Source organism: Chlamydotis macqueenii, chromosome 2, assembly GCF_036417535.1.
Source record: "Chlamydotis macqueenii isolate bChlMac1 chromosome 2, bChlMac1.mat, whole genome shotgun sequence".
NCBI classification, from domain to species: Eukaryota; Metazoa; Chordata; class Aves; order Otidiformes; family Otididae; genus Chlamydotis; species Chlamydotis macqueenii.
Window position 1 is genome coordinate 52791381 of NC_141557.1, and position 12614 is coordinate 52803994.

Below are 12614 nucleotides of genomic sequence, written 5' to 3' on the forward strand. Positions count from 1 at the left end.
GGAGACTAGCCACGCAGCTTTGCAGACTTTACACCAGTTGAAGGAACTTGCCTCAAGTATTCAGACAATACGAGTGCTTTGCATGTTAATTGAAGCTGACTGGTATCCAGGCTGCAGTGGTGTTAATCTTCTCTGCAGTGATATGTAATTCTATTTTTTAAAAAAATCGACAGCATAAAAGCAAGCCCTCTGGCTAAGGAGATAAATATTTGTACACAGATACTTTTTTATTTATAACACAGAGGAGAATGCTTGGAGCAGTTACTCAGAAATCTTACATTTCAAGAACATGCTGAAAAGAACTTCACTTTTTCTTGTTATTCAGTTTGGATCTAAAGTGGCTTTGAGTCTTTGAGCTGTGTAACTTTTATGGACTCAGTTCCGTTGCCCAGTTTCTAGAAATTTGCTTTCTATCTCCCTGAATTTTACGATAGCTAGTATTTTAGGGAAACATTAAAAAGAGTAGGAGAGAGGCTGTGGAACAGTGTGCACTTCGGATAACCTCTCACCTTCACTGAGGACCCAACACACACAAATTTATTTCTCTGCTGAATTTAGTGGGATTACTTGCAGATACTCTCAGGGGTTTTTACAGTGGGTGCATACAGATATTTCTCTGGGAAGGGCAGTGCAGGAGGCTGTATTCTGGAAGTGGTCTAGCCATTTTTCCAAGACTTTAGACCTACTTGAGCTCCCTGTGGGGTCAGAGGAAGTTAAAATGCATAGCAGTGCTCAGGTCTAGGCTTTTCCTTTGGGCAGTTAAGGGCTTATTCCAAGGACTAAAATGTCAAATAGCTGTGCGTAGAACAAAGGTTCTCAGACTTTTTCCATAATATTTGGCACATGTTCACAGAGAATTTGCAGACCAGAGGAATAGCTTCCCTTGGAAATCTCATTAAGAAAAGAATTAGCTGTATCTTAGTATAATTAAACGACTAGATTTAGAGCTAGTATTATGTGACCAATCAGTTGTTTGTAACTGCTGTGCTGATTACCCTAATTTGAGAAACTGTAGGCTTACCTACAGCCTGGCTCACTTGTGGAATGTGCCATGGTCTTAAGACAGCTTAATATTGGAAATGGCTAACACCTCCCTTCTGGCCTGCAAATCCTAGGAACTGGCTGCTTCTCCTACAGCTAGCTCCATGGGCTTCAACTAGGTCTGGTAGATCTGAACTTGAAAGAAAAAGGAAACAAAAAAAAAGAAACAATGAAAATTTAGGTTTTGATCAGTCTGTAATGAGCTTTTTAGAAAAGAACAAAATGTGCTTTGGTTGAAAAAAACCTTTTGTTCATACAAAACAGACAGTTAACAGTAAAAGCAAAGTAAATTATGAACTGAGTTCCTTAAATGGATTATGATAATTATGTCAGGATGTTTCTTTTAGTCAGTAGGCTGACAGACTCGGCATTCTCCTGTGAAATGGTGAATGTGACTGAACCCTACTCACTTGCTGCAGTGACTAGCCCATGGAGTAAAGATAGGAAGTCAGCATCTTGCCCTCTGCTTTCATTGCTTTAATACAAGCTCCTAAAAATAAAACATATTAAAAGTTCGTGGTAATGTTTTTATTTCAGTCAAAATGGTTTAGAAAATTTTATTGAATTCCAGAATTACTTCAGCTACCCTGAAACAGAATTTTTCAGCTAATAAATTTGTCTGGATACCCTTCAGTGAGACAGCCTGGCCTTAACTCTATGATTGCATTTAGGTCTATTACAAAAAAATAGAGATACATAGAATGCATTAAAGACAAACTATCACTGGGCTCTTGTTTAGTAAAGTTAACTGGCAGCAGCTGCTGTGACTCAATGAATCTGAAATAGTTATAGATAATGGATGATAAGACAAAGACAGTGTAATTTTTTTTTCACATGAGAGCGACTGATCGTGTTACAAGGTTTTGTTATAACAACAGTACTTCTGTTTTTCCAAATGATTGATGCACACAGTACTCTGCATAATCTTCTTCGATGATGAATGTTGGTGCCATGAAGCAACCGTTACTCACTGTGCTATTATTGAACATGAATGACTTGTGGCATAGAGCTGCCGGGTACTTACATCAATGGAATAAAAGGCAGGAAGAATCAAAGATAATGTTCCTCCTACAATATTAACTCTGTAGGAGTCTCTGGTAACTCGTTAAGGGATCATTTCTGTGGACTCACCACACATGGGATGAAGGAAGGAGGAGACGTATGAACCATTGCTTACTGTTTGGACGTGAAAGTTGATTTGTTTTTTTCTCTTCCTCCCTTCCTGGATTTGAAAATAAATGCAGAGACTAGCCATGCAGCTTTGCAGACTTTACAGCAGTTGAAAAGCTGGGATTGGGTAGGAGAGATCAATGGTTTGGCTCTAGGAAGAAATTAATTCGTCTTCCACATGTGCTGCCTGAGGCTGGAATCAACCTGAAAGGTGGGGGAGCACCTTTCCTAGCTCTGCGCATCAAACACAATGCATGCTGCTCACGCCTGGTGGTGCAGTTAGACAGAAGAGGGATGTGGGAGCACCAGGCCATGTTTATTCTTCCATGGGGCAGAGGTTGCTCCATGGATTCCCTGAGCTGGGTTCCAGGGTTGGAGGGAAATGTGCTGGCACAGTTGAATGCTCTCCACCTGCCTTACAGAGATGAGAAGAGTTGTGTTCAATGTTCAGTTATGTTTCCATCTCCACTCTCACATCAGGGATGAAGTATTGAACAATACTTCTGTTTTTCGACTGCCGGCAAGTGGATGAGTTAATCTTCCTGGAGATGGAGGGTCCACCTCTTGCTCAAGATTCTTTTGTAAAGCTAAATATGTACCTGTATGTCAGCAGTACCACTGTCAGTAGAAGTGGCATTTATGTGGCCTAGCCAGAAGAACAATTGATATTTTTTATTATTTTTGTTCTCTACAGTCTCACTGTGTATATGTGGGGAAAGGGTAGGGGAGGAGGGGAGGAAACCCAGTTGGAAAGAGCTGTTGGTGCAGTGCACATGGGCAGACTGACTGGTCCTCAGCTCTGCCATGAAATACAGCCCCGTGGACACTTGATTCTTCCTGAAAGCACTGATGCCAGAGGGCCATTGTGCTAGCGAGGGAATACAGATACTCACTTCATTTTAAGAGCTTCATGCACATGTCCAATGTAGGAGATTGGGCTCCCAGTACTGTTAAAAAAGTGAGAGCAGGCACCTATATTGGGCTCTAGCTCTGAATTACTTTGTGGAAAAGGTTGTTTTTCTCAATGGACTGTAGAAAACCAGAGGAATAGTAGTCCTGTAAGTAGAAGACAAATTTTAGATAACATGACTGCTCCTCCACATTTTTGCATCTTGAACAGCACAAATTAACAACTTGTGATTTCTGCTAGACTCTTAAATGTATATTTGAATGTTTATTTAACTGCTGTTTGACAAGGATGAAGACATTCACAAAAATGTTTTAACATGTCAAATATATATCCCATTGTCTTTTTAAAGGAATGATACTTTTCTTCTCCTAATTGTAAGCATGTACATTCTAGATTGTTTGAAATATTTAGATTTTACTTTTACATTTTCTTCTCCTCTTTCTTTCCTTTTTTTTTTTCTAATTTGCCACGGAAAGTAGAGTGAAGGAGAGGAAAAGACAAAAGAAAATTGCACAAATATATTAATTCTTTGATATATGAGACATTTTCTGCACAATTTTTTGTTTTCAAAAAGTCTGTTTCCCCCTCCACCCAATAATAACTTGATAAAAAACTTCCATGAGTTCTGTTTAATATAGATGAGATAGTCTAAGGGTGACCTCTTGATCTAATGAAAATTGTAGCATTTCCTAACCTTGTATAATGTTTCTGCAATAGTATTTCTAAATGCACTTTAATACAATTTTGCATATGTGTACACCAATCATCATAAATGGCTGACATTTGTCAACTGATACTACTCAAGAAGTTAGTTCCTTTCTTATGGTTGGAATGAAGTTGCCTTCTCTTAGCTTCTGTGTTAAATTCCAAGTGATTTCTATTTTCACTTATTTCAGTATGAGTAGAGGACAGTCATAACTTGCTGAACTATTTGAGCCTAAATGTAATGTGATGTTTGCCTGGCGTCATAGTGACTGATCTTTGAAAAGTTATTTTCTTTGGCTTCTTGTGTATGGATTAAAGAATCTTAGACTTCCGAAAGTTTTCACTTGCCAATCATGTATGCTAGGTCTCATGCCGGATCTAGTTTTGAACTGACAGTTCTTCTCAAACCTATTTATCTTTGCTCTAATCAGATTTCTGTTTTCCTTTTCTCTAGATTGCGATCTTTGGTAAAGCAGTTAGAGAGAGGGGAAGCTTCAGTTGTAGACCTAAAGAAGAATTTGGAATATGCTGCGACTGTTCTTGAGTCAGTATACATTGACGAAACTAGGTGAGTTAACTACAGACATCAGCACTCTTCTTATATCCAGTACCAATAACACCAAATTTTAATTTACATATTGGTTGGGAAAGTTGTTTTAGCCAAGATTTATTACTCACAGACACCATGTTTTTAATCGTTAAAATATTGAATCATAGAATCATCATAGAATCACATGGTTGGATGGGACCTATAAGATCATCTAGTCCAACCGTCTTCCCACTACCATTGCTGCCACAGCTACTAAACCATATCCTGTAGCTTCTCATCAAGCCACCTCTTGAACACTGCCAGGGACGGAGACTCCACCACCTCCCTGGGCAGGCCGTTCCAGTGCCTTACCACTCTTTGAGAGAAAAAGTTTTTCCTCAAGTCCAATCTAAACCTCCTCTGGTACAACTTGTGGCCATTTCCTCGGGTCCTGCTTGTTGCCTGGGAGAAGAGGCCAAACCCCTGTTCATCACAACCTGCCTTCAGGAAGCTATAGAGTGCAATGAGGTCTCCCCTGAGCCTCCTCTTCTTCAGACTAAACAATCCCAACTGTCTCAGCCGCTCCTGATAAGACTTGTGCTCCAGACCCCTCACCAGCTTTGTTGCCCTTCTCTGGACACGTTCCAGGGCTTCAATGTCTTTCTTGTAGTGAGGGGCCCAAAACTGAACACAATACTCAAGGTGCGGCCTCACCAGTGCCGAATACAGGGGGATGATTACCTCCCTGCTCCTGCTGGCCACCCTATTTCTAATGCAGGCCAGGATGCCGTTGGCCCTCTTGGCCACCTGGGCACGCTGTCGGCTCATGTTCAGCTGAGCATCAACCAACACCCCCAGGTCCCTTTCCTCTTCACAGTCCTCCAGCCACTCAGCTCCGAGCCTATAGCGCTGCATGGGGTTATTGTGGCCAAAGTGCAGGACCCGACACTTGGCCTTGTTGAACCTCATGCCATTCAGCTCAGCCCAGTGATCCAGCCTATCCAGATCCCTCTGAAGGGCCTCCCTACCCTCAGGCAGATCAACACCGCCACCCAACTTGGTGTCATCTGCAAACTTACTGAGGGTACACTCAATCCCCTCGTCTAGGTCATCAATAAAGATATTGAACAAGATGGGCCCAAGTACCGACCCCTGGGGGACACCACTTGTAACAGGCTGCCAGCTGGACTTGACTCCATTAACCACCACCCGCTGGGCACGGCCCCCTAGCCAATTCTTTATCCAAAGAAGGGTATACCTACCCAGTCCACAGGCAGCCAGTTTCCCTAGGAGAATACTGTGAGAGACCGTGTCAAAGGCCTTGCTGAAGTCCAGGTAGACCACATCAACAGCCTTTCCTTCATCCACCAGTCTGGTCACCCAGTCGTAAAAGGAAATGAGGTTGGTCAAGCACGACCTGCCTTTCGTGAACCCGTGCTGGCTGGGCCTGACCCCCTGGATGCCACTCATATGCCGAGTGATCTCACCCAAGATGATTTGCTCCATAACTTTCCCAGGTACTGAGGTCAGGCTGACAGGCCTGTAGTTCCCCGGATCCTCCTTACGGCCCTTCTTGTAGATGGGAGTCACATCGGCAAGCCTCCAGTCCTCCGGGACCTCCCCAGATAACCAGGACCGCTGGTAGATGGCCGAGAGCGGCTCAGCAATCACCCCCATCAACTCCCTTAGCACCCTAGGATGGAGCCCGTCTGGTCCCATGGACTTGTGGCAGTCCAGATGGAGAAGGAGCTCTCTAACTGTCTCCACCTGTACCACAGGGGGTGTACTCGGCCTGGCATCCCAGACTTCCAGATTAGGGCATAAAGTGCCCTGAGGATAACTGATCTGCCTATTAAAGGCAGAAGTAAAGAAGGCGTTGAGGACCTCAGCCTTCTCCTTATCCTCAGTGATCACATTCCCCGCTGCATCAAGTAAAGGGTGTAAATGCTCCTTATTTCTTCTCTTACCACTGATACATTTGTAAAAGGATTTCTTGTTCTCTTTTACTGCAGTGGCCAATCTGAGTTCATGCTGAGCTTTTGCCTTCCTAACTTCCTCCCTGCATACCTTAGAAACTTCTTTGTAATCTCCCCTGTCCCTTCTTGCAGAGGACATAGACTCTCTTTTTCTTCCGGAGCCTCAACAATAGTTCCCGGTTCATCCACACCGGTCTTCTTCCCCTACGGCTCGCCTTACAGCATTCAGGAACAGCCTGTTCTTGTGCCTTTAAGATCTCCATCTTGAGGAGCGTCCAGGCTTCCTGGACCCCTTTATCCTTAAGGAGCGACTCCCAAGGGACCCTCGCAACAAGCGTCCTGAACAAGTCAAAGTCCGCCCTCTTGAAGTTCAGGATTGTATTCTGCATAAAGCAGATCTTCAATCCTTGGTCTAAAAGCTTCTTTAAGTTTCCTGGAGCGGGGGAGGAGATCAAAAGCACTCATAAATTTAATACATATTCTCTTGGAGAAATGTTTTCCTAATAATTGGGTCCCACTTTTTTCTGAAAGTTTCTAAATTCCTACTCCTCTATTCCTTTTGAATAGTGTTAAATCTTTTCATTTGTATGAAGACTTTGAAATTAAAAAAAAATTTACTCCAGGTCATGATCAAGGTAGAAAGGTAAGATGTTGCAGAGCAGTTCCCCTCTCTGTTATATGTCATTTCCCCATTCTAAATGCACTGGTAGAGTCACCTCAGATGACCAGAAGGGGAAAGGAGAGGACTATGATACTAACCGGGAAGTTAGACATGACTGTACATGAGCAGGGCATGAAAGGTCAGGAATATTGGTGCGCTGAAGATAGGAAGTCAATGGATGATTATGTAGTTGTGCTTCAGAAGGCTGATACTTCTTGTTTGTGAGCCTAGTAGTGAGTTTCACAGTCTGACATTTGACTATACAAGAGAATAAACAATCTATTGAAGACTTGTACAGTTGTGTTCCATTAAGGCTGACGAACCAAAGACTTTTAACAGCTACATTAATTAGAATGTATGTGAGTTTCTTTTTTTTGTCAATAATGTTGCAGTGGTCTCCAAGGGAATCTGTTTACCCATCTTTTGCCTTCCTCTTCTAGACGTTTACTGGACACAGAAGATGAGCTCAGTGACATACAGTCCGACTCTGTGCCCTCGGAGGTTCGGGACTGGTTGGCTTCTACCTTCACGCGGCAAATGGGGATGATGCTCAAAAGGACGGAGGAAAAACCCCGATTCAGGAGTATTGTCCATGCAGTACAAGCTGGGATATTTGTGGAACGGTAAAGGAGCATATAATTTGTTCTAGTAGCTGCCCAGGTACCGCAGACTGCATCCGTAGCATGTGATGACACAATGACAGGAGGTGGAGGAGAGGCCAGAAGGCCTCAGAGAGCTAGGAGATGACTTTATTGAATGAAGAATACTTTAATATGCTTCTAATGATGTTTCTACACAGATCTGGATAGCACCTCAAAACTTAGGATTAAGTAATAGATTGCAACCTGAAACAGTACCTACTGATCTGTTCTTAGCATAATACAGATGTAATAGCACAGTTGGAATTATTTTGACAGAGAATATGCACCTCTGTGTATACCTAGGTCAAGAGTGACAGCTTTTAAAATTCTATCAGCCCAGACCAAGCCCTCCCTTGCATTTGTTTACCTCTGTGGTCTAGTGTTTCTTATGAGGAACTGCTAAGAAACAGAAGAAAATCCTGTATTACTGGAATGAACTGTAGACCAAGACTGATGTGAAAACTTTGGAGCTCAGAGAGGATTTCAAAAAACCCATTGAGTCCTCTCAGCCTTCTCTGTTGTGATTTGCATCAGAACCTACTAGTAAAACTAATTTCACTTTCTGAACCCTTTAAAACATTTAGTCATTTAAATTTGGACTCATTTCCAATCTTACCATTTCTTATCAAGTAACCACTCTTCGCTGACATTCTTCCTTCATGTTAGAAGGAGTGCTGGTGCATGTGAAACTGTCAGCAGACTTTAGGCAGTGTGAAAGAGAGCAAGTCACAGGTCTCTACAGCAAAACTCAAGTCAGGAATGGAAGAGCAGGGTGCCTGTCACTGTTCGTCAGAATTGCAGTGACAGCCTACCAGCCCTCTGTGCAGGATGCTGGGCCTATCAGACCATGGACCACAAGCCACATAGACATACAGGAGCCGCCTCTGGCATGTCTATAGCTGATTTTTTAATTTGTGTACCAAAGTTACTGTACACGTGTTATGAGTGGCAGCAAATTGTGATAAGACTAAACCTGTCATTTCTCCTTGGAACAGATTTCTTCTAGGTTTGACAGGCTGTTTGTGAATTAACCCTCACTCTCAGTGGGGGACTTGCTCAACAAGGAAGTAAATGAACTGTAGAGAGCTGGATGCAGGAGGCCATTTTCCAGCTGATCTGAATCACTGTGGCCTAAATGAGGAAGTGTTCAGACATAATATAGCACCAGAGGAGGGTTGTGGCTCTTGTGAGCTAAGGGAGGGACTCTGCCTGAATTGCCACTTAAGAGAAGGCTATGGGGCTTCTGACTGGAGGAAGGAGGGCGTAAGAAATTCTGTCATTTAGGGAATGGGTGAATTTAATTCTCCAAAGAGGGCTGACTTTTTCAGCTCTGAGTGCAGAACATGACAAAGAAAAATAGAAATGAAGGAAGACTTCAGACAGGATCATTTCAGATGGTAGAAGGGTGCTTTCCATTATCTCCTTTTAGTCCTACATTGCATAAGTGGAAAAAAGGGTGACCTGCGGAAGGGCAGTTTAGCTATGACAGTGTTTCTTCATTCACCAAGCCTGTTAAACACGGTGTGGCCTGAAAACAAGTTTAAAATCTGCTACACACTGAAGTGCTTTGTTTAGTACAGTTGGAGATGTTGATTACCGCCTTACTCTCTCTCCTCCTCAAACACATGCTCGTGGTGAACAGCTAAAAGATTTCATACGTACCGTAAAAAAAAATGCAGACAAAAGTAGCAGCTGTACTGAACTGGAGTCGATTCATTGCAGACAACAAATGATTCCTGCAGTAGGTTCAGAATTAGCTTGCAAGTGGACCAGCAAGGACTGAGGGAACTGGAAGAGTAGTAAAGTCATCTGCAGTGGAAAATGGGGAACATTTTGTTTATTTGAGTGTAGCCTTTCCCTCTGATGAAGACCTGATATTGGCAGATACTCTGTGATGTCCTGCCAGGTAACCAAGCTACAACAAGAAGGGAGTGTATAGTCTTAAGCTAGGGTATACCATAAGAATGGTATAGAGAATATTATGCATGTTAGGAACAAGAAGGAAGAAAAATCCAAATTGCAGTTAGGGTTTCCTGGGCTAAATAAGGTTTCCTGTAATGATCTGTTGCTTTATGGTTTTTGTTTGATTTGGTTTGTTTAATTCTGTTTATGTGTTGCTTTGTCTATTTTATCTTGGTAGAATGTACAGACGGACTTCAAATATGGTCGGTTTGAGCTACCCACCAGCTGTAATTGGAGTACTAAAGGTAATCCAAATAAAAATGTGTTGGGGGAGGGTTCTGTACAAAGCATCAAGATAACACTGTAATATTTGACTTGGTAAGGAGGTCTTAGTACTTGCCCTTTCTTTCTCTCCAGCATTTAGTTTAGTTCACATACATTAATCATGCACTGGCCTAAGGGAATAACCTTTCAATAAAGGAAAGAATAGAGTTCAAGTCTGTGGCCATTTTCGGGTTGTGAAGGTTACAACTCTGTTCTAGAGTACGATGATTAAACTGAGGGCTTAGTAACATGCTGGAACCAATCACGACCTCCCACAGGAAAGAAAGAAAACATAGATGGAGAGAGGTGGAGAAGGAAAAGGATCAGTTGCTGTGAGAGAAGGGAATTTCTTGCACGGCCTAGCTTCAGGTCTTCAAGGTGACAGTCAGTTTAGGAATAACGGCCTTTTTATGAATTTTGAGGTTTCAGAGGAAAACTGATTAGTCAGAGTAGTCTGGGGAAAAAAAAAGGTTCAATCCATGGGATAGTTGCAAAGTTCTTGACTTAGGCAGGAATTATCACAACTGAAAACACAAGTTAGCAACCAACTACCTACACAGCAACTTTGCAGATTACATGTTGCATGTGGTTCAACCATGCCATGCAATGGTGAAAAAGCATAGGGGCAATACACAGGGAGATTACATGTGAAGCTCATGAAGCAATCTTTCTGCTCTGCTCCACACTGGAAAGATGTAGAGTTAGAGTACTGAATCCTTTTTGGTTTGGATAGTACAACTCATCAAAAGATGTGGAGCGATTGTAGAAAATCCATTGAATGCAAGAAGAATGAACAAACATGCTTTTCAAGTACAGAATCAAAGCATCCGTCCACACCTTTTTCCAGCTGCGGGTTGGCAAGTGTTAGCTTCCCTTCTTCAAATAGGATCTAAAGTCTTTGTTCTTTTAGAACTACACCCCATAGCCAGCTTATGAGGGAACTTATTATTGAGCTTATTATATCTATAATGATACCTCTTCTCCTGAGTTCCTCAGTAGTAACAAGACAATCCAAGATCCATCATCTACTCTCAATTGACTTCAACCTTGCAGAATCCCTCTACTCTTTGTATGTTTTTAAATGATTAAGGGTCATTAAGAGAACTGATGATGCTAGAGTACATGAAAAGACATTGATAACAACAAAGGCATTGATTAATTTTGCTCAGGGTGAAATAGTGCCCACTTGACCACTGTGCACTCTAGGATGTATTTTTTTCCAAAACTATTTTGAGAGCATGTCTTTGCCTGGATGACCTTGGTAGTGGATGTGATTGAAATGGCTGTTACTTGTTTTGAAGAAGTCTTCTGTCTTTGAACTAATACTTCATCTTAAAGTTCTCAGTCACATCTCCTTGATGGAGAATGGTGCATTTTATTACTTGGTTCAGTCCAGTAAAGCCAAGTACAAAAAAGTTACAACTACCCAACTACTTGGTGTGCTCTGTAAAGTGAGCTGATGGTTTAAGCATGCAAAGGGTGTAGGAGTGTACCACACACATCTCTTCAGCTGTTCTGGGTTGTCATAATCAACATTCCCCTCAGAGTCATGCTAATAAGGACAAGGATTGAGATGACATGGAGTCAGAACTAGCTTATTTTTGAACTATGTGCTCTCCTTTTTGCTGCCATGACCAGCAGGACATCTGCACTGAGTAACCCAAAGTTGTGGAATCAGTTTGGCAACATGAGGTTGGTTTTAACAAAACAATGAATACTGCTGCTTCTGCAAAAAATGCAGATGGAGTGATAGCAGTGCAAGTCCTAGGTGTGTTATCTCTCTCACTTCTTCAGTGGATGAGAAGATAGGCGATTTTTAAAAATTGATTGCACAGCATCTCTCTCTCTGTATGTATGTATTGGATATTGATTTTTCTACTGCGGTAGCCTGTTGCCTTTCTGCGTGACATGAGTGTGATGATGTAAGGCCTTTTGCCACAAAAAGGATGATCAGCCTTGTCTCTCATTTGAATAGTGGCCATACATACCACTCATACAGACATGTTTGAATAAGTATATTAAATTACCCAGTAAGTTGTGGTGTTCTACTGTTCAGCAGTGTAGTGCTAGAGACAGAACTTCACATTAACTGTGAAGTTAATGCTGCTGATGTAGTTACCTGCTTTAGAAGTGATTTTTTTTTCAGCCTTTTCTGATGTCCATGCTGTCATGGCAATGTTTTCTGGGCTAGCTAATATGTAGGTAATGAACACAGAACCTGTAGTCACTTACAATGTCTGCAGGATAGACTTCTGCTTGTCTGTGGCTATGAAATTGTCAGGTCTTCCAGTAATGTTGAGCAGAATAATGTCTATCCCTGAATCTGCTTGGTGGCTTATAAAACAAATCAAGTTCCCCCAAACAGTGGAGTAATGGCCAAGTAATAAGGACACAGGATTGATAAGTAAGACACCTTGGATCTATTTGCAGTTACACCACAGTGGGGAAATGTGGCATTAGAGCAGCTTGTAACACTTCAGCTGAGGCTACAGGGCCAGTGACCTAGAGACATGTATAGCACAGAAGGTTTCTCATACCTCACTTCTCCTGCTCTCCTTAGGGAGAAGAAACAGTTTTTTTCCTTGAATACAAGACACACATGAAGTTCTGCCTCCCTTTAGTACTCTCCCCAAAACAGGGGTCACTTCTGTGTTAATTTTCTTTTTTAAGGTCATAAAATCAACTAATTTTTAAAGCATAACTGGTGTTGCTGCAAGCCTCTAAGCCATCTGTGACACTTTCATGCTTCTGCTAA

At 42.1% G+C, this 12614-nt stretch overlaps 1 protein-coding gene across 6 annotated transcripts in view; it reads left to right on the forward strand.

The window, feature by feature from the left end:
* PDE1C (phosphodiesterase 1C) overlaps positions 1-12614 on the forward strand; it is a 215521-nt gene that overhangs the window by 127111 nt on the left and 75796 nt on the right. For all 6 annotated transcript variants that reach the window (XM_086743003.1, XM_086743002.1, XM_086743004.1 and 3 more), the window contains 3 exons: positions 4281-4394; positions 7433-7615; positions 9774-9840. In XM_086743003.1, the coding sequence (XP_086599129.1) occupies positions 4281-4394; positions 7433-7615; positions 9774-9840 (364 nt within the window). The remainder of the gene's footprint in view (positions 1-4280; positions 4395-7432; positions 7616-9773; positions 9841-12614) is intronic.